Here is a 23,439-nt window from a genome sequence, read left to right on the forward strand (position 1 = left end):
AGAACATGCAAGATGGCTGCGCCCATGGACCGCGGAACGGCGTGGGGAAAGACGCCACCGCGGATAGAGTCTCCATGAAGGAGGAGACTGCCGAGGCCGAGGACCCGGATCCCCGTAGCAGGTAAGTGGCGCACGCGGGCGAGCGTGCGGCGTGACACAGCACCAGTAAGGATGCCGGTGCCGTTAACCCCCTACCGCCCTATTACGAGGTCCCTTAGCGGGTCCCACCAGGACCGGCTGGTTTTACCAGCCTGTTTTAGCGGGACCCGTTAAGGGACCATGGAGCTAATAACGGGCCCACAATATGCGGGCACATTATTAGCTCCATCCCCATTCCCATTGAGCCCTAGGGGGCTCAAATGGGAATGGGGATTGGTTTTTTGAGTGGGGACTTACCGGGTACTCCAAGGTTGGAATGCCCCGGTAAGTCCCGATCAAAGGAACCTGGACCCGGACTGATTTTGGAAGCAGCCATGGTGCTAATAGCACCATGGCTACCTCCAAACTTGGAATGACCCCAAATGTCTGCCACAATTCCCCTTTCATTTTTAAGGTCAACCTGGAATGGATCAGTAGGACTGGCATTGTCCCAGGAAAACTGAATTACACCACAGGAATACAGCTTGACCCCACAGAGGTAATTCATTGAGAATTTGCAAACATCCTCCAATTCTTAGAAGGACATAAAGAAGTTCAACCCTTCCCCAGAATTCAACCAAAAGGACAACCTCCACAACAAGCCAAAAGGAGAAGAGATTCGTCCTCCTACCCATCCCTTAAGGGGAAGCATCTGCACTCCCCGCAGGGGCTTAAACAAATCTGCTACTTTGAAGTCCCAAGTGAGCATATGGCCCTTTTAGTAACGTCGATGCAATGAATGGGGATGCAGAATAACTCTGACACCAAATAATCAAACCTACTCAGGAAGATGGAAAAGGTGCTGTTTTATTAACAATTATCTAAAACAGGGAGTTACAACCGACATCAACGGATGTTCGCTCGAGCTCTCAGTGCATTTCTCATAGAAACATCCTTATATGCAAAAAATATGTCAGAGGTGACATCATACTACGTGGCAAATAATAGAAAACTTATCAAGGATTGGGATTGGATAAGGCAAACATCTAAGTATACATTGCATAGAAAATAGGTTTGTGATTGGCTGCCCACTGTCAGGTGGACAATGTATGCCTACCTGTAAAAACATGTCATTTTCAACACTATTAAGTACACAGTTTATCATTGCTCTTCAAACTATAAGGCCCTTAGTTATATGACCCTCTGTAATTGGTTGGCATGATCGAGCCATGTCTGGAACATTCGTTTCTCTTAACAGCACGTAAGATCAGACCTACGTGCCCAGGAGGTGGACTAGACTTTACCTCCCCACCCAATTAGCCCAACATCTCTCATCACCCATGCCTTCTGCCATGAAGATTGTCTTTGAGCTTGGCCTTGCAAAGTATTCTTGTCTCTGGGAATATATGGGAGTGTGACCACTCACTATCGCTGTTCTAGAACTCCACGCTCAACTCTATTTCCATCTTTGTTTCACGTGACAGTAGACCACGGTTTGATCCATTTTGCAGCATTTAAATGTCTGAAATGAATAAAAGTTGGCACGCTTGGTGTTCTTTCTTTGCACCTTAAGAAGGGATGATTCAGCTTTGCACGTTCACTTCCTTCAAGAATAGATAACTCACCTTGGCTGCTTCAGCTTTGATACCAGGCCAGACAGCCTCGCCATTCGTTTCCACCATCTCAGCTTTTTCTTGCTGCAACACAGTTCTCGCCTTTTCTCTCCATGGGTCCTGGCTTACTAAATTCATGACACTGATGTCCAGTTTCTATACAATGGCGGCTTTGCCTGCAGTCTATTCACTACATATGGCCAGCTTCTAAGATTACTTGATATGCTTGTGTTACAGCATCTGTACAGTTATTGAACAGATTGCATTTTTTGCAGTGCTTCGCACACGTGCAATCTTCCTTTTGCCTATTAAAGTTTACTCTATTCTAACTTCGTCATCAGTTTTTGTACGGTCCATGCATTCTCTTCAGTCAGTATTCTCAGGGCATCATGTTCATCTTTCGTGACTTCATCAGCTCCTTTTTTTTGCCCCTTTTCATATTCCTTCAAGGAGTTCCTCCCTCAGATTATCGTCTCTTCGGGGATACATTCGATAGGGCTGTCTCAGTGGGTACCTTCTTTCGAATACTCGCTGTAATATGGTCACAACTGCTGTTATTAAGCATGGCACAATCACAGGCTTCCAACATATAGGAGGTAGGGGGGCAGGATCTCCTGCAGAGGCATGCAACTGCTCTTCTACACAAGCAAAATAAGCTTTCAGAAGCAGAACATGAGCAAGAGCAGGAGCAGCAGCTGCTACCCATCAAGGGTAGGAAATATTCCAATCTTCAAGCCAAGAAGATGGCTGCACTTTTTAAAGACTTCCTCTGGCGTGACTAATCTAAACAGCCCCTATAGGACTGAACATGCTTAGACTTTTCACATAACCACTCTATCCAATTATTCAGCAGCCATTTAAGCTAAGCTTGACATAAAGGCAAGCTCCCTGCACATAAGTGTAAGGGAGCTTTGGAGCTACAAATTGAGAGTTGTGATGCAAAGAAGGAATTGAAGGAGGCAAAAGCATGAGGAGCTGCAACAGTATGAATGACTCTTGAGAGAGGTAATGGAGAGAGGCTGCACGGGTGTAGAAGAGGAGCCTGGAGGAGCTTGAGAGTAAGGAGTGTTGGAAAGTAGGGGATGATGTGAAGGAGTAGTAGAAGGTTTGAGTATGGGGAGAGAAAGCCCACAGAGATTGGGGATAGAGAGATCTCAGAGATTGGAGGGAGAGTGGCCGCAGAGGTTCGAAAAAGAGATAGAGCCCAGATGTTCAGGAAAGTGAGACTGAAGAGTTTGGGGAGTGAGAGACCCCTGGCACTGAAGACAAACAGACCCCAGATTTTGGAGTCAGAGGGACCACAGAGGTTGGAGATAGAGATCCTAGAGAACTAATATATACCAATACAACCAATAAGAGCAGATGACTGTAGGATAATCACAACATTTATTGCAGGACACAAATAGTAAGATGATGCATCTTAAAAGGTCCCCAGAAATGCACATCCACCCTCCAGCTGCGTAATTTAACAACAGTCACTTTTGGAATCTTGTCAGCCGCAGGACATTCCAATAAGGCTCCACGTCAGAATGAACATATGTTTCTCCTCTACTACCGAGTGCACACAGGGATAAAACACACACACAGGAAGAAATGGCAAGGAGTTATAAGACAAACCCATAGGTCGGACAAGGAGAGACCCCAGAGGTTGGAGACATGATGACCCCAGAGGATGGGGAGAGAGAATGAGAGGGAGACTCAAGAGGTTGGAAAATGAGGGAACCCGGGTTTAGGGGAAGAACGAACCCAGAGACTGGGAAGAGAAAAGATCCAGGTGACTGGGAAAGAAATAAGGAAAAGGAGAGCCACCAGAGGTTGGGGAAACAGTACCCTCGAAGGCTTGAAAAACAGAAAGAGAGAAAGTGGACTGTGTCAAGAAGGAGGTTCAAATGAGGAATAGGAGACTAAGGGAGGGAAGGTGCGTGATTAAGGAGCATCAAGAATAAAGAAAAAGGGGCAATTGCTCCTTGAGCCTTGGCGTGTGACGGAAGAGTGGAGGCACACGTACATGGCAGTGTATCGACGTGATAAGGAGAAAGAAGTGAGACAGACAAAATCCCCATAGATACAAGACTCAGGAGACTCAACAAGGAGGTAGATGAGGACAGAATGTTGAGGATTAGAGCCAAGAGCCCAAGGCAGGGAGGGGCTGAAGAGAAACAACTCTGAAGGCCAACCCACTGGTGAAAGATGCTGCTACCCTTTCCGCTTCCGCTATTGCTAAGGCCCAGCATGAAAGCGCACATATGGCCCTAGTCTAGACCTAGGTGAGCATGTCTCCTAAAGGATAAGAATGCACTGTCGATGATCTGGATAAGGAGCCAATCAAAAAGAGCTGAGAATGAATAATGAAGATGAAAGGAGACCCAAGAGAAGGGATCCCTGGACTGAGGAATATAAACTCAATATACATTTATTTTGTTTGCCTAGAGAAACCTTTTCTTGGAGCTCCAAAGACTTTTATGTGTACCCTGGGTCTTTCTGGTTGCCCTAGAAACTTTGAACCAAGTAGAAAACATTATGTGCAATGCCGGGGAGGATAATTAGAAAATCCTCCCACCATACTGACATCTTGGATAAAGCATTTGGAAAGTATTTGGAGTGTCATATGCAGAGTTTGTTACAGTACTCTGATGAATTCCCTTGTGGGAGTGCAGGAAGCTGGGTGGTGTCGGGGGTAAAAGGCAAAAGAGGAGCAGAGAAGGGAGAAAAGAGAAGTATAGGAGTGAGCAAGAAGAGCAGAACTGGTTAGAAAAGTGGAGGTGGGAGTGAGGAAGGAATAAGAATAGCAGAACTAAAAGGATGTGTGGTGGAGGGCTTAATGAAAGCAAAGGTGAGATGAGGAGTGAAAGGGAGAGCAGGGGATTGGAGGAAGTGACAGTATTAAGAGGGAAGGGAGTAGTAGACGGGAAATGTAAGGAGCAGGGATGAGCTGCATGGTGGAGTCACAAAATGGCTTCAGAGAAGGAACGAGGAAGAATCAGAATAAAGAGAGATGAGGGAATGGATTGAAAAAGGACAAACGTGAAGTTGAACCTAACCCCCTACTTTTCTGTTTTAATAAAACCTGCAAACCCGATATGCTGGCTTCAGAAACCCAAGCTACTGCTCACTGTTGACACCCAATGATGCCGAAACATTTCTGGGGATGCTTGTGGTCTCATGCAGAAGGCATATTACCAAGCAGTGGTGGTGGGACCAAGCCCCAATTTGCATATGGTCTTTCCGCTTTTGTAATGGCTTGGCAGGTGAAGAATGATGGTCTGGAGAGTTGCCCAGAGCAATGCCGAAGGTTAGGATTAATTCTGAATCTTCCAGCCATTACCTCTTTTGCAGCAATTGGGTAAGAAGCAGCCAAGACCAGAAACTCAAATTGAAGATAATTTTATTTAAAAGGGTCTTACACAGGATAGGACAAAGGTATTAAAATAGGGATGCATACCAACCTAACCACAGGGGCCTCTTCCACCCACTTTTCTCTATTTTGGAGACAGGCTCTAGGAGCCAGTTTCTCAGTTCTTTCTCTCTCCCTCTCTCATGAGGGAGTAGCACTTCTTCACACATTGGAGGTTTTCCAGGGGCCCTGTCAAAAACAGTGCACCAAGCGGAAATGTCAAAAAAACAAACCACATGTTTTTGTCTAGGGTCTGAGGGCTGGTCGCACACTTTTAGAATCTCCATTTAGGTATGTTCGACCAGGCCTGTAAGCACTGCTGCGAAGAGGGAAACATGAGGGTGTACCTTCTCCAATAGCAAGGTCAAAATCTCAGTCTTTGTCATGACAGCCGCAGGTTGGTCGAACCACGGAGGAGGGTCCCCTCATACGTCATGACCTGGACTAAGGCCTTTCCTTTCTCATTGCCCCTTCTCTTCTTTAAACCTATAATAGACTCTTTGCTCCCGATTGTTCCTCCTCGTGCTGATTATTCTGACTGTGATGGCAGGGCTGAGAGCTTTGTGAGGGAGATGCAGCCTTCTTGCTTTTCCAGTGTGATGCTCATTGGGACCAATGGGGGGGCTCCAGTGGACTTTCCCAACCTGGTAAATGTTTGGAAGATGAGGGGTTGTTTGGTTCACAGGCCACGAGTGAGACGCAAGTACAATGGGGTTCTCAAATCGTGGGAGATTTGTGGACCAAGGAGAGCTTGCAAGTCTGTAGCACAAACCTCACGAACCTGCCAGCAAACTTGGGGTTTTTAGTTTTGGCATCAGGCTGGGTGACTGTGTGCCACCTTGATGATTTTGGGTTTTGCCCGAGAGAGATTGAAGCTCTCTCGCTTGGGTAGGGCTCCCATAAGGCTGTAGCATGTGGCTGTCCTCTTCCGTATCACTGAAAACAAGGGAGAGTGCTTATGGAATTCTCTCCCTTCCAACCATTGTGGGGCACCACAATTGAAACAGCCATTTGTGGTGCCCCTTATCATACAATCCCTGCTTTATACAACCATAGAACCTAGAGGTGAGTGCTAATATCCTTGTGATAATGAACTAGCACTTTAAATCGTTTCCTAGATTTGACCCTATTAAGGAGCAGGCATGGTCTCAGGGTGGCAACTGGACTCATGGTGTGGTTGTGCCAATCGGTGGTAATTGGTCACATAATAGGGGTGAAGTTTGGGCAGGGATGGACCTTGAAGTATGATGGGCTTTAGAGCATGGATGGGCCTCAGCGTAGGAATAAGCATCAAGTAGGAAGGGGCCTCAAAGCACGGATGGGCCTCTGGGATGGGACCTTGTTAGTGGATGGGCTTTGGCTGAGGAGCTATGCTGATATTTGAGTGCATTGATCTCGAAGGCCTAAGAAGGATGGGTGTTAATGTCAACATCGGCTGGTCTCTGACTTACAAATCTCTCTCCTTCCACACCCCTCCAGACTATTAAACATGCAGGATTTAACCAAATTACTAGCCACCTTGGAAGACTAATGGGTTGTGAGACACCCTCCAATCTGGGCTCTGGACCAGGCACTCTACAGAAATGGCACCACTGACTGATGTCTCCAACCTTCTCACCACTGCTCACTACCCCAAACTTTCTTCAGTCCTTTATGATTTATCGACTGGTCCATCACTCGTCTCTCCTCATTACCCTCACCAACCTCAGCATCCAGTACTCTTTCACCCAGTAGATTGCCTCCTGTGTATTTGACCATTCTTTGTCCATCTAATGGTACTATATGATCCCCAACCCCATCCCGCTCCCAGTAAGAGCCTAGGCTCTGTGCTTGGCCTGCCTCTATTCACCCGTTGCATTTCTTCTCTTAGTAGATCATCTCCTCATCTGGTTTCTCCTGAAGCTATTTACCAGGCCACCTAAAATGTATTCTTCCTCTCCTCCTGTTCTCCACCCCGCTATACTTCCTCACAAGGTGACCCAATGATTGTCATTTGGCGTACCCTTTGACAATTACCTCAAATTTGCATAATATATCACACTAAATGCTACAACAGCTAAACATTAGGAACATAAAATGTTTGAATGGAGCCCCAAGATCGATCCCTTGAGCCCCAGCTGTCATGCTGGTACAACCAACATGCAAGATGTGGATGAAGCAACCAACTAATCACTCTTCAGGAACAGCAGAGAATGACTTGCCTCGAAAAAGCACCTATCAGTAAGTACATGTGTTAGCCTGTACATAGAAGGTCATAATTCAAGAAATAAAGGCTATATATGGTTGGAATTATTACCAGTGACAGTGGAGTCGGAAAGGGTTTGGATGCACACGCTATAAAAAAGGAAAATCCACCCTCAGATACCCCTTTGCCAAAACCCTGCTTTCAATTCTGTCCCTCAGCCATCTTACCTACTACTAAAACTTTCTCGTTGGCCTCCCTCTTTAATCCTTTGCAGATGCCTTTCTCTATAAACTTGCACTCGGTTCCCCCACCTCCACCCACTGCCTTCATGCGGAAAGTACCACTGCCGACTTTTAAAATGTCTTCTTTTTGTCTTCAAGTACATCCGAGGACCTGCTGCCCCCATCGTACTTCCTTTTGTTTGTTTGTTTGTTTGTTTATTTATAGTGTGCACCGAACCCAGAGGTACCTGGACACATTACAAGGTTATATAGTTACTTGTTACACATAGTAAAAATATACAGTGGGCAGTGCATAGATATGCAATGCATAGAAACACAAATTGCAATATTTACAGACACTGGATTATACAACTAGACAGGCAATGTCAGAAATATGCACTTAAATAATGCAGGTAGTTTACATTATACATATATATTATACAGAGGTTCAAGTTTAGGCGGTCTCACAAGGACTAGAATGGTGCATCGTTAGAGATTATCCATCTTTTCATATCTTTTCTGAATGTAAGGAAGGACTGGTTGGATCTTAATGTTGTCGGTAGGGAATTTCAAAGTTGGGCAGCCATAACTGGGAACCTGCTGCCACCAGCTTTTTTGAGTTTATACCTGTGCACTTGTAGGTGGCCACAGTTGGATGACCTAGTAAGTTGTACCAGGTTATTTTTGGTAAATATTTCAACAAGGTAATGAGGGGATAGATTGTTGTATGTCAGGGATGCTGTTTTAAGTTGTATTATCTTTTTGATAGAGAGCCAATTGAGGTCACGTTTAGTGGCAGAGATGTGTTGTCTGCGAGGTAGGCTTAAGGCGGTTCTGAGTGCATTATTTTGCAAGATCTGGAGTCTTTTAATGATATATTTGCTGGCACCTAGGTACACAGCATTGCAGTAGTCGATTTCGGATAATACTAGAGCTCTGATCAGGGAGGTACAGCTGTTTATAGAGAGAAAGGGCTTGCAAGCATGGATAAGCTTATAGGTGTATGCAGTTGCCGAGGCTAAGGCATTGGTCTGTTTGTGCATATTCAAGGGGGAATTTAGATAGAAACCCAATGTTTTTGTCTCTTTGGTGACTTTAATGTTATTTGCATTAATGTTGAATGCCTGGCATTGATCGCTCCATTTTTTAAGTGTTGCTAGGATTGGCTAAGAGGAGTAGCTTGGTCTTCTCATCATTCAAGCATAGACCATGTGTGGTCATCCAGGCCTGAATGATGAGGTACATTTTGTTTAAAAGAGCTGAGTCTTCATCGTAGTTGCCTGTTAGAGGAATAAGCATATGGGTGTCATCTGCGTAATTCGTGTAAGTGGCACACAGATGGTCCAGATCATCAAACAATGGTTTGGTGAACACACTATACATGGTAGGTGATACACACTATCCTTGGGGAACTCTACAAGAGATGGGGATAGGGTTGGCTGCAGCCGACGCAGAAAAGACTCTCATGGACCTATTGTTTAAGAAGGATTGTATCCATGCTGTTGCTTCTGTTGAAAAATGTGCCGCTGTGGAGAGGTGTTTGCACAGAACCTTGTGATCAACCAAATCAAAGGCGTTGGACAAATCCAACAAAAGCAACAGGGCTGATTTCCCTTTATCTTTCAAGTCGTCAATTTGGATCTTTAGGTCAATCAGGGCTGTTTCTGTGCCGTGTTAGGGTCTGAAGCCAGACTGACGAAGTCCAGGTAGTTTGTTGGTCTCCAAGTATTTTTGTATCTGGTTATAAGCTACTTTGTCGATAATCTTTAATAAGAAAGGGACTGTCGTGATAGGCCTAAAATGAGTGAGTATATTAGGGTCCAGTGATGGTTTTTTTAGAAGTGAGAGTACCCATGAGTTCTTCAAGTTAGTAGGGACGGAACATGTGTTGAAGGAGGTATTGATTAGTGAACTAATAAAGGCAAGCACACCTGCCGCTTCCTTTATGACAGTTGCTGGGCAGGAGTCACGTTGGCAATTGGAGGGTTTAAGAGAGGCTATGATTTTTTGTACTTCAAAGGGAGAAACTGAGCTAAATTTGAAGTGTTGAGGTGGTTTAGGGAGTGTGAGTTTTTTTCCAGGTAAATCCTTGTGGAGGCAGGGTATTCCCTTGTGAAGTCAGGTTGAGTTTTTTTGGCAGCTATTTTCTTTTGGAGCAGGGTGATTTTATTGTCTAGAGCATCTTGAATTTTGGTACACCAATTTTGGTCCTTGATGCAGCTCTCTGTAGTGGGGGCGGGATATTCAAGTTCTCTTAGAATGATAAAGAGTTCTCTGGTACTAGAGCTGGCTTTATCAATCCTGTCGTTATAGGTATCTCGTTTGGCAGATAAAATGTAATTTTTATAGTTAGCTGAGACTTTAAGAAGGGCATGTTTGTTAGCTATCGAGGGGTTCTTTTTCCAGGTAGTTTCACATTTCCTTTTTTCATTCCTTAGGTTTTTTAATTGAGGAGTGAACCAAGTATTCAAGTGTGCTATTGGTTTACTTTTACGTATTTTTAGCGGTGCAATAGCGTCTACTGCTGAGGTGATGGTTTTCTTGTAGAGGTCCACTAATTCTGATGGATCGGAAGAGGCAAGTAGAGGTTTGAGCAGGGGTAGGAGGGAAGGTTTAAGTTTAACTACTGTTTTTTTTCATACCTTGTTGGAATAGGTGGAGCAATAGAATTCTCTCTGGTGGGGAGTATGCATCTCACTACTCACTTCTTCATACTCTCCACCCACAAATCATATCCGATCTCTGTCACATACGCCCTGATTGACCTCACTTTCGATTAATTGCTCCTCCTTGTTCCTCTCCATGGTAATTCCATCCCTGTGCCATAAAGAACCCATGGAACATCATTTAGTTCAAAACCATGTTCTCTTCTTTATAGTGGGATACCTGGCCCTATCCAGCCATATCATCATCTCCATAGTGACCCTTGTGAGCACCCTCTCTCACCTGTTCATGCATTTTAAATAACTGCATCTAATTCAGGAAGGTATCATGTGATTCATAATGTACCCATGCTGTGCTGTTTGTTGGCCATGTCCCCATTTTATGTCCATTGTCCACACCCCTCACAATCCACAATTTTACTGGTTCCATGTCATTTCGCCGACCCCCTTTTTTCCAACGATTGTTTTGCTGCGGGAGTTTTACCGATAAAGTTAATCAAATTATTTTAACATTATTTTTGATGGGAGTTCCCACCCAAGCCCAACTTTATTTAATTATTTTTTTAATTTTCCTTCCCCACAACTATTTATTTACCCTTTCCCACCCTCCCAAAAAATGTTGATGGAAATTTTCCGCAAACCACCTGTCGGAAAAATGAGTGACGGCAAAAGGACGCAAACCCAATTGTACTCTCGGTAAGTAAAGAACCCATTTGTGAGACTACTCTGATCTCTGGAGTAATCCTATCGTCAGCAGCAGCCAACTCCCCCGATGGCTTATTTCTGACAGGCCGCTTTGTTTGAACCCCAGCCTTTTGGCAATCAGTACATGCACTTTTCATGCATAACCGGCGACGGGGATGTAGACGAGCCCCATACTGGAATGAGGTATTTTGTATTTGTGTGTTATTTGTAATTTACATAAGGCTTTACAACAAAGATAAGGAGTGGGATGGGTTGGGGGGACCTGGGTGTTTGTGTGGGCAGGAGGGCACAGGGGGGACAGGTTTTGCAGGAGTGATCCAGGTGCCTAACATGGGAATCAGGGCTACAGGGTTGTCAGTTGTCTCGCGCACAAGAGCAGGCTGGGGAGGGGAGGGAATCCCAAGAAAATTCGCTGCAGCGCCCAACCGGACTCTATTCTCTGCAAAAGGGGCCTGCAGGGACTATTCACACAACCACAGTAAGAGGCCCCTGAAAGAAGCGCAATGCTGCCTACAAAATAAGTGAACAAAGTAATGAAAATACAATGCAATGATATACTAAGTAGCTCGTTAGATTATAATCAGCGAATTCTGATGTCAGTGCCATCACGTTTCCCTAACTGCACGTTACAAGGGTTTTAACGTTCATCCCGGATGGACACACAAAGCACAAGGCCTCAGACTCAGTGCTTTCAGACAAATTCAGTGTATCGTAGATAATGATACACTTCGCGTAACTCACACCATCAGTTCAGAGATGGCATGGTACATCTGTTAGCAGAAGTACATACGCCCCTTCTTCCGGTGCTACAGCGTGCACATGGATTCCATGGCACTCTTTGAGGTAAAACCTAAACATTACAGAATATCATTTGTTTTTTTGTTATATTGAATAGCAAGAGATTAGAGGTGGGTCAGTTTCCCTATCAAACAGTAACACCCAGTCATGTGTTCAGGACAAACAACAAATATGCAGATAATGGCCACTGAAATTAATGAAACATGGCATTTTTCATACACACGCATTGTGGAAAGCCCCCACACGCTCCGGATTTTAGTATTCGTACGATGTCGAGCAACACTCTAAAAGGTATCACGTGACAATACACATTTTACACAAAACAATATAAACACACACAGCATAAGTTAGGACCAAGTTAGCATGGGGCCTGTGCAAACACTTTTGCAAAGTTAGCTTTGTTCAATGAAATGTTTTGTCAGGTGCAATTTGGGCCTCCAACAGGCCCTTTGGCTGTCCAATGAAACCCCCATCTTCGCACTGTGTCCCCTTTTCTCCCACAAAGATTTGCAAAGTCATTGCAGGGAAATCACTTTCGCTTTCATGTAAACCATCTGCTCTAGAAACATATGTCAAAAAGAAAACAAAAACGTAAAGTCATAAAATTAGAGTCCAAAAAAAACAACTTGCTAAAAAAAAATATAAGTTCGAAAAAACATAGTCTTGGAAAGTCCGTTGCTTACATGGGACTCATCAACAAATTCCTGTTGTGTGAGGTTTGGCATATCATTTCTAAAAATATAAGCATCTGGGGGAAGCCAGACAAAGCCCAGGTTCTTGGACTGAAAACCAAGCACGCAGTGCAAATCTGCCAGTGATTATATCCTTAATGAAATATGTGCCCAAATATAGGAGTGTGCATCCTCAAGGGATATGAAAAGACGATACGCATCCCTTACCAAAGTATGTAGCCAATGGAGAATGTGCACACCGCAGCCAGTCCAAAACTCCGGCTAGGATACTGGTGATGTGTCGTCCTCATCTCGATCAATATGAACGGCAACACTGTTGTATGCTGGAAAAAAAGAAAAAAACAGAGAGAAGCTAGAAAAACAGTTCAACAAAAACAGTGTTCTTTCTATTCTTTTCATAGCGGAATGGTGCACCAAATGCGAAGATCAATGTTTAGTTTTCTTTTCTGGGTGGTGCTTTTTCACCCCCGAAAGAGTCAAAGATTAACCGTGAAGGATTATGACAGGCTTGTCCAACCTTTTTGAATGTGGGGCCGAAGCAATGACTTTTTGTCACCCAGTGGGCCGCCAAGCCAAAAGTCAACAACCTCACCCAAAGCATTATCAGTTTTGAAAGCAATATTGTGTAGGGTGACTAGACGTCCCGGTTTTCCCGGGACAGTTCGGGGAAATCGCCCTCCGTCCCAGGGTCCCGATAGTTTTTATGGTGGGTGCCCACGGTCACTGTTTGTGCCGGGACCCGATTTCGAAATCTCGAAATCGGGTCCCGGCGTAACTCTAATTGCGCGAATGAGAGCGTGAAAACCATTTCACGCCTCCATTTCCTCCCCCTTGTCGTCCCCGGCCACTTTCCTCCAATGAGAGGGGAGTGCTTGTGAGCACACCCCCTCCGAGCTTCCACTACAGGCCATAGACATAGAAGTAGGACTGTATTTTTTCAAATGTATTTATGTTAGTCCTACTTTTATGTCTATGGCCTGTCCGGGTTTTTTGTGTGAAAAATCTGGTCACCCTAATATTGTGTGACCTTTGATAGGCAGTGAGGTGCCATGAAGTCCCAAAGATAGCTTTTGGTGTCAGGGGCAGTGAGGATTTAAGTGAGCCCCACCATCATAAATGATCAAAGGTCAGTTGCTTGGGATTTCTTTCAGTGTGTAGGTATTAATATTTTCCTGAAATAGTGGGGGCGACCGAACGTAGAGAAGGAGCTATAGGGATCTAGGGACGGTTTGGGGGGTCCCCCCCAAGACATCTTGGGAGGATAGTGGGATGCACTGGCCAAAGTACAGTGTGTTATTTATAATGTGCCTCCAAGGCATAATAAAGACCTCGATACTACTGGAGAAGCATTACACCACACATTGGCCTTCAGAGATGCTTTATTTCAAGAGAGGCTTAAAGTCTACACAATGTAAAGGAAAGAGAGGACACAATACAAACCCCTCTTTATGCAGGCTTTGCACGCAAAGGGACTCTATGCCCATAACACACACAGACCTGAGCAGCTCACAAAAATGGGGCTCCTTGAGTGTACTGTCAAAATGAGAGCTAGGCGCAGGGTTTCTGTCTTATGTGCCTTGCTGTCCAGACAGGCACCAACGTTGGCACCTACAAACCCTTGCCACGAGGCATGAGCAAACACTTTGCTCGTCTTCTTCTGCCTGACGAAAGGAGCAAGGCATAATCACACGTTCTCCACTCTCGTCCCGCCATCGTCGATTCTAGGCGAGGGCGTCATTACCTCCGTAAAAGATGGCAATAGCTGGTAAAGGGCATATGATGACAATACCCGGTATATGATGCAATTACATAGGCATATGATGTGTATGCATGGTACATGTTAGCAACACACGCAGCATGATGCGTCAGTATCTGGGCATATGATGGGAATGTCTGGTATATGCTTGCAATGCCCGGCACGTAAAGTGAGCACTTGCCATATCATGACATTGCTGTAGCTATTAAACAACCGAAGTATTTGGGTGCAGGAATGCAATGTAAGCCATATGTTCGTAAAGCCTGGGAAATGATGTAGATCCAAGGTATTTGATCACAACACCTGGATCATGTTTGGACTACCTGGACATATGATGGCTCTACAAGGAGAATTGCATTCATACATGTCATAAGATGGCAAAACCTATATTTGGAGGACTGTATCTGCCATATGATCCAAGTATCTTAATGTGTAATAGCAATGCACACACTAAAGATGATAGGACATGGGCAAAGTATTAGATGAAAATCTGTGTGATCACCGAGCCAGTCTGCTTGATGGCAATTGACTTACATTTCAAATAACAACAGAAACTAGAAAAGACCACAGCAACCCCAGTAGCCACCAAGCAACCATGTTATAAATCGTGCCACAGGTGGCATTTCTTAATTATTGTATTGTAGTGTATTGTTTGAGGAAGTAGGCACTACAATCAAAGGGTATCTAAGTGCGTGTCCTGAGCCACATAAAGAAGCCTTCAAGTGTAGAACAATATTAGAATAAACGTGTCTTACGTGTTATTCTGAGGCCATAAGGTTGTGAGAGCAGCATAGATCTTCTGGGCGGGCATTCTAGAGTTTGGCCGCAATGACCGCTCCAGAATGGCCCAGGCCCCTTGGAGAGCCTAAACCGATCGATGGCCTTGGTTTGGCGAAAAGCTGCTCTAAATGGCCTAGAAGGGCCATACCATTTCCATCGATCTTTAGTATACGCAGAAGCCTCTCCGAAAAGGTGCTTAATGTGCAATGTTTAAGGGTTTAAACCATATCCTGTTCTTTATCAGAAGCCAGTGCAATTTCTTCAGAGCTAGGGCAATGTGGCCGGCCGAGGTGTGCTATAACAATCCATGCAGCAGTATCCTGTAGTACTTGTGATCGATGCATGTCGGATTTAGGCATACTAGCAAAACATGCATTACAACAATCTAGCCGTGAGCCAACAACAGCCGAGCAATGATGGAGTAATGATTTTTCGATAAGATCGCTCTGATTTGTTTTAGTAACATAAGATGGGAATGAGATGAGCTGATTACTTTGTTTATTTGTAGGTTTAATGACAATGTACAGTACAGGGTAAGCCCCCGAGTTTCTTTCTTAGTTTGTGTTTGTGTAGTGCCCAGAAAGCATAACATTTGGATATAAATCACAAACTTTCATAATACAATTGAGAAATGCAACTAGCGTGATATCTGTATTTTCTTGATTAAAACCCAGCCAATTATCTGTCTTCCATTTTTCTATTAGATTAAAAGTAGATCGAATATAAGCAATGTTGGTATCATCATCTTTAGGTGAAAAATGATCTGGGTATCGTCTGTCTAATTTCTGAACACTGTCCCAAAATTTGTCAAAAGATCATGGAGTGGCTTCATATAAATATTAAACAGAGTAGGAGACATGCATGAGCCCTGGGGAACACCACACTCAGCCCGTTCTGCTTAAGAGACAATTGTTTTTATATTTGACTCAGGATGTTCTATGCCTGAGAAATGAGTCCATTAAGCTAGCAGCACTTTCCCATACCTGGGCAACATCTCTAACTCACTGCAGAAGTATGGAGTGATCAATAGTATTGAACGCTGCCGATAAAGTAGGCAGTCGCAACACTCCTATATGACCATGATCCATAATCTGTCAATGGGAATCTTTTAGACCCAGCATGGCTAGCTAATTCCGTGCCTCTGCTTACACGAAAACCTGATTGACGATCCCCTACTATGTACATGGGCAAATTGGTTCTTCCACAAAAGTGATAACGCTGAACGTTTGGTAATTAGCATCATAGACAGATTCCCTAAATACACATTGGTCTATACTCACATCACCCCAAACAAAATATATACCACCACTCAACACCATGAACATTTTTAGCTGCGTCCTTCAAATCCCAGTTTATCATCGGATACTAAAACTTTAATACACATGACTCAAAAAGAGGCACAAAAGCTGAGCCATTTATGGAGCCAAAGGGCGCACTATGACAATTATGACTACGTAAGAATGGAAAAAAAACATAACATTCAAAATAAAATGGGACACAAACACACACAAACCCACAAGGGCACACAATGTTACCTTAAATTGCTGCAGGCCAGAAAGGCACCCAATAGAGGAATCATTGACAAAAAACATTGATAATGCTATCACTTACAATACCAAAGCACCTGAGCCCCTTTCGGTTTAAATACGCGGATAGAATGCATATGTTATGATACTGCAAAAAACAAGTCGGAAGATATAGCAAATAAAATCAGTCCAGGGCTATTGACAATAAATTAGAGAGAGAGCAGATGTTCCTGGGCAGCAAAGTATTATTTATGCTATTTACGTCCTGACTTGAATTCGAAATACCTTAATCTGTGCCAGAGCACAAAGTGAACCCAGAGTCGATTATTAATATTAGGATCCGGAATTGAGTCAAAGAAATCTCACCCCGACACCCTTTCACTGTGCATGTTACCTTCTTAGTTTTCCCAACTGTGAAGCAGGCCAGTGACACCCAATGAGTTGTATACAGAGCTATAGGTAACACAGGTGAGGAGGTACAGTGAAAGGGTATCATTGAGTAGCAACAGTTTAAAGTAGACACAAGCATGGGTATGCCCTCATTAACACTGTTAACTCGCTCTTTAGGTATAGATTGTTGCACAATAGTTAGTTGTTCATCATTAAACTATTATTTCAATGTGTTACATATTAAATATTAATGAATTCATATGAATCAGTCATAAAACATTATTTTAGTACTAGACCGTAAAAATAATAAAGCATTTCAGTATACAATCTTAAATAAACTATAATAATACTGCATCGGAGCAGTGGTTTTCTGCTCGTGAACAGGCGTTTGTTTTTGTGTACGCCAGCACCAGCGCTGTGAGCAAGGAGAGGGCACTTGCTGGTTCCCGTGTGCCTGTGTGCTGCCTGGAGGAGGCGGGTCGTGCTAATCACGTGACGTATCACGTGACTTTGAACACCTTGAAGAGGCAGACCCATCCGCCCGAGGGGCGTTGGCTGCTGCATCGGAGCAGTGGTTTTCTGCTCGTGAACAGGCGTTTGTTTTTGTGTACGCCAGCACCAGCGCTGTGAGCAAGGAGAGGGCACTTGCTGGTTCCCGTGTGCCTGTGTGCTGCCTGGAGGAGGCGGGTCGTGCTAATCACGTGACGTATCACGTGACTTTGAACACCTTGAAGAGGCAGACCCATCCGCCCGAGGGGCGTTGGCTGCTGCATCGGAGCAGTGGTTTTCTGCTCGTGAACAGGCGTTTGTTTTTGTGTACGCCAGCACCAGCGCTGTGAGCAAGGAGAGGGCACTTGCTGGTTCCCGTGTGCCTGTGTGCTGCCTGGAGGAGGCGGGTCGTGCTAATCACGTGACGTATCACGTGACTTTGAACACCGTGAAGAGGCAGACCCATCCGCCCGAGGGGCGTTGGCTGCTGCATCGGAGCAGTGGTTTTCTGCTCGTGAACAGGCGTTTGTTTTTGTGTACGCCAGCACCAGCGCTGTGAGCAAGGAGAGGGCACTTGCTGGTACCTGTGTGCCTGTGTGCTGCCTGGAGGAGGCGGGGCTGTGCTAATCGCATGACGTATCACGTGACTTTGAACACCTTGAAGAGGCAGACCCATCCACCCTCGCGGCGGTAAGCCCTGTGGAGTAAAGTCCATCGGCTGTTGTGCGGCTGTTTGGTGGATGGTAAGGAAGCAGTTTACGGAAGCAAAGAGGTAAGGAGACATGGATTTGCAAGCGGACCCCCTACATCCTAGACCTGGAAGTGCTACAGATAACTCAGAACTTTCCACCCTCTACTCCCAAGTAAAAAGTCCATCTGGTAGGGTACTGAGGAGCAAATTTCAATGCCCTGAGAAGCCCAAAGAATCCCGAAAAATGTATACGGCAAAGAAAAAACGTGAAATTAACGCTAACTCTGGCATTATGCCAGTGAAAAACGCGCTACCTTCAGGACCCTCAGTGCCCCCCAACCAAACAAACTTTAGCCACCTTGAGAACCCTCTTGAGAAAGCGTCCTGTAAGGTCGTAAGCCCTTGGACTGCTCAGAAAACATCAAATGACATTTCCTACGGTACTTTGGACAACGCAATGAGTGAAAGCTCGGAGGAGGATTCTACTAACGTTTCCTGTGAAACATCGTATCTGGCACTGCTACCTCCCCAATCCGACGCTGTGCTCGCTGAAACAGACCCAAGGTTGGACGCTGGGAGGCCGATGCTCAGTACGAGCCCGCCCCCATCGCCCGTTGGCACCCCGCAGGCCTCCGCTGCTGCGAGTGAGAGTGAGCCAAGCGGAGTCGTAGGACCCCGCACGGCTGATCTCAGCTTGCGGGTCTCCGCGCCGGTAGCGGCTTTTGCTTGTTGCTCCCATGTCCCTCTTGCCCCATCGGTGAGGGTGAGGGGGCCACCTGCTACTTTTTCCGAGAAATTAGATATCCAAGACCATCAAGGTCTTTTACAGGCAGAAGCTGTCGCGGCCAAACATCAGCCTGTGTCAAATTCAGGCGACGCGACTACGGAGCTTCTCTCCGCCGCCACCTCGTGGCAAAGCCAAGACTTGCAGCAACAGGCTTCCTTACCTGTTATTGAGAACGGGTTCACGGATGCAACCCCAGATCGCCAAACCCATGGAAATAGACAAAATTCTGTAACTGGCGAGCTCATTGCCCAGAAAAGAGAAATTGCAATGGCGCTATTAAAAAAAGAGCATCATTAAGAAAGAGTGGAAAGGAACTGGGGGAACATTTAGAGCATAGCTCCCAACAACTAAAAAGGGCTCCAATTCAGAAACAAAAAAAATGTGACTCAGTCAAATCCACCTTTCAAAACCTTCCGACACCACACGCGCTCAAAGAATTCTTTTTTAAACAAACAAAGAGAATACCCCAAACAGACACTGAACTTTCTGATACAGAAATGCTCGATGTTCCGCTGGAATTACCTCCAGTGGCGCAACAAAGAGAAAGAATAGCAGATCTCACTCATAGTGCAGCTGAGGCCCAGTGTGGCAACCCCACCACCCACCATTCAACAGTCGAGGTGACAGGGAGCTGCAAGGAAACAGGATCAACCATTGTCGAACGAGAGTTCAAACAGAGACAATAAATCTGCTCGATGAAGACGTCCACCCACATCACTCAGAGAGAGCCGGACAGGAGGAACATTTGCTAATACCATCAACTATTTCCCCACCAATGAAAGTAAATAAGTCAGTCAGTCAAACAAGTTTATTTGGTTGTATAAAGCAACCATTAAACGACAGATAAACACAATTATTACACTGATTCATATTACAAAATCTTAAAATTATACTTCCATAAAAATAGTATCATAGAACATTACCAACAACAGCATACAAATACATTTAGCACCTGGACGGTTGCCTCGTCATGAACTACGTTAAAAGATATTTTAGTGATGATTCATACAAAAACAGTACATAATACTTTAACCCATTACCTGTACTCTAAGATTTTTCTTACAGACCCTCACCACCTTGCAGTTTCAGAATACGGTTTCTAAAATACATCGCTCTTTTCAGGAACGTCAAAAGAGCCCATGCGGTGTGAACTGTTTCGGCGCTCAAGAGGAACACAAGAGCAGCCCAATGTGTGCGGATCATCGATTTCTTAAGAACAGGAATAAGGGACACTTTACGTATACCTGCATAGCCTATACAGAAGAATAACAAATGAGAGAGATCCTCTCTACCGTGTCCACAAACCGGGCAACCCGCTGAGTCGGGAAAACCCTTCCATTTATAAGTGTTGCCTTGCAGCCGAAGGCAATCGAACCGTGCCCTGGTAATCAGCCATCTGTCCTTTTTTAACGTACTCCAAAGCAAGTAAGGTTGGATTCCAGTTAGACAGCTAATGCTTGAGTGAAATTCACCATTAATATGGCCACGTTCTAGCAAAATTCTTTTACTTGCTATGAATTCACCCAGCATGGATTTGTAGACGGACCCCTCACTTTTGGACAAAATAGTATCAGGCGGAAAAAGGGCGCCTAAATTTACTTCACCCAGAATTGAAAAGACATATGCTAGCCAGGGAATTTTTTTCCAGCCACATTTACCTAGCACAGTACGAATAATAGTATGGCACAAGGAAGCATGCTCATTAGCCCACAGCCTGACCCAAAAGAAAAGAGGGGCCAATGTCCACTGGTCTTCCCAAAACTCCACACCCAACTCCCTATGGACAGCTATTCCAGATACACTGGACGGGAGCCCAAGCAGATTTTTAAAGAATTTGCTCTCCTTACGCTGGATTTCCGCTGCATTCTGGAAACCCCAGATGGCTGCACCGTACAAAGTGGAAGCCGCAGTTTGGGTGCCATAAATCTTAAGGATCACATCCAAAGGCCGGCCCCTACACTTCGACATAAATCTAAAGATTCCACCAATCGTTGGCACCCCGCAGGCCTCCGCTGCTGCGAGTGAGAGTGAGCCAAGCGGAGTCGTAGGACCCCGCACGGCTGATCTCAGCTTGCGGGTCACCGCGCCGGTAGCGGCTTTTGCTTGTGGCTCCCATGTCCCTCTTGCCCCATCGGTGAGGGTGAGGGGGCCACCTGCTACTTTTTCCGAGAAATTAGATATCCAAGACCATCAAGGTCTTTTACAGGCAGAAGCTGTCGCGGCCAAACATCAGCCTGTGTTAAATTCAGGCGACGCGACTACGGAGCTTCTCTCCGCCGCCACCTCGTGGCAAAGCCAAGACTTGCAGCAACAGGCTTCCTTACCTGTTATTGAGAACGGGTTCACGGATGCAACCCCAGATCGCCAAACCCAGGGAAATAGACAAAATTCTGTAACTGGCGAGCTCATTGCCCAGAAAAGAGAAATTGCAATGGCGCTATTAAAAAAAAGAGCATCATTAAGAAAGAGTGGAAAGGAACTGGGGGAACATTTAGAGCATAGCTCCCAACAACTAAAAAGGGCTCCAATTCAGAAACAAAAAAAATGTGACTCAGTCAAATCCACCTTTCAAAACCTTCCGACACCACACGCGCTCAAAGAATTCTTTTTTAAACAAACAAAGAGAATACCCCAAACAGACACCGAACTTTCCGATACAGAAATGCTCGATGTACCACTGGAATTACCTCCAGTGGCGCAACAAAGAGAAAGAATAGCAGATCTCACTCATAGTGCAGCTGAGGCCCAGTGTGGCAACCCCACCGCCCACCATTCAACAGTCGAGGTAACAGGGAGCTGCAAGGAAACAGGATCAACCATTGTCGAACGAGAGTTCAAACAGAGACAATAAATCTGCTCGATGAAGACGTCCACCCACATCACTCAGAGAGAGCCGGACAGGAGGAACATTTTCTAATACCATCAACTATTTCCCCACCAATGAAAGTAAATAACCAAAGAAAGACTTTGTCACCAATACCAGCCCAACCGGATTTGGAGAATAAGTCCCTTCCTAGGATTGTTCCACCAGTGCTGGTTACGCATGGACAAAAGATATTTCCACATGACCCTCCACCCGGAAGGCAGTCTTCATATAATGACTTTCTAAAAGACACCTCAACACCAGTCAGAAACAGAAGATCAAGTGACATGGTGGGCCACCTTCCACAAGAAATGCCAACAAAAAAGCCAGACTTACTCACAATCATGTCCGCCATAACAGTTGGGCTGGCACCCTTTGTAAAATTGTATGAATCAATTAACAATTCAATGAAGGACTCTTTAACTCTTGCTTCGGCCCTGAATACAAAAGTAACATTTTTGGAAGGTTTCATTACTGCCCAAAACCAACAAAACGTGGAGAAAGAGAAACAATGGGATGCAAAGCTTGCCCGGCTTGAATCTTTAATTACCACACTAAACACTGTAAGAAATCTTGGGGAAAACAGGCAAAACCCCCAGTTAGAACATCCTCTGTCCTTAAACATAAAGGATCCACAAACACAAGGTGCAAAGGCAAATCAAGCCGTGAGAAGCCAAAGCACAAATTCTACACTTCAAAACGGGAAGAAAAGCAAAGAACATCTAAAAATGCCAGCAATGTTTAAAACTCCAAAAGTAATTGCTTCGACACAGGAAAAGATTGTAATTACCCACGCGCCACCTCAAGCCCCAGGTGGCAGTATCTCAGAAATGGAACAAACTATAATCGAACTTCACAATTCAAAACTAGATGAGCAAGGCTCAATGGGGAATTCGTCACTTCTTGACCTGACGGTCCATCTAAACGAAGAGGAAACAAACTTGGAGTTAAACATAAATGACGGAGAAGAACCACAAATCGGGAGTAAATCCCTGCCTTCAAACACAAATAAAACAAAATCTACAACGTGTAAAGAGAGTGAAAAACTACTAGCGGATCCATCGATCAAAAAAAAAGGGAGGTACGGCAAAAGCAACATGAAAAAACACCTGAAAAGACAAAAAATGTAAATATTACAAAGATATCAGGGGAGACAAGGCGTCAGTGCGATTCCAAAATAACATCTACCAGAGTCTTTAAAATGCAACAACTCGCAGCCGGGAAAAATTTCCTAGTCTTGAACAGAAAGACGGTCCTGAAAATTTTAACCAGCATACCGGCATTGAAATCTTTAAAAACATCAGATCTTGTATTGGTGGAGCCTTACCACAGAGACAGGAAGGCAAAAACTTACCTTCACGGGAACAATCTCGTGGACTTGGATGGTGACGAAGACGTGAGCGCCGCCTTAATCCAATTAGGCTTCTCGATAGAGGAAGTCACGATGTCTGAAGGTGCGGAAAAGGCTGTTCCTCTGCAAAGCAATGGAACGGTGGACTCTTCGGAACGCCACCTAAACACTACAAATCTGCCGGTGGGCAGTAGAAGAGTCGCTTTCAGGGAGAAACCTGAACAAAGCAGAGGGAGATTCAGATCGAGATTATACTCGTCGAAGACCAACACAAACCATCGAAAATTTCAACATGAAGGTAACTGGAGTTCAAATCCCAGACGGGGGAAAATCCATAAGCACCCAGAGTCCACTGACGAAACTGCTGAGTGGGCCCATAATAAAAAGCGTGAACCGTCGGGGCCTTGGAGATGGTTAAAAAAGGTTCTGAACCCAAACCAGCAAGAATAACAACTAA

At 44.9% G+C, this 23,439-nt stretch overlaps 1 protein-coding gene across 1 annotated transcript in view; it reads right to left on the reverse strand.

Moving 5' to 3' along the window:
* The window catches only part of AIG1 (androgen induced 1), a 1,736,205-nt gene that overhangs the window by 274,793 nt on the left and 1,437,973 nt on the right, over nucleotides 1-23,439 (reverse strand). Inside the window, exon 4 of the mRNA XM_069606803.1 lies at nucleotides 12,557-12,672. Within this exon, the coding sequence (XP_069462904.1) occupies nucleotides 12,557-12,672 (116 nt within the window). The remainder of the gene's footprint in view (nucleotides 1-12,556; nucleotides 12,673-23,439) is intronic.

Source organism: Ambystoma mexicanum, chromosome 4p (assembly GCF_040938575.1).
Source record: "Ambystoma mexicanum isolate Mex_15411 chromosome 4p, UKY_AmexF1_1, whole genome shotgun sequence".
Classification (NCBI taxonomy): Eukaryota; Metazoa; Chordata; class Amphibia; order Caudata; family Ambystomatidae; genus Ambystoma; species Ambystoma mexicanum.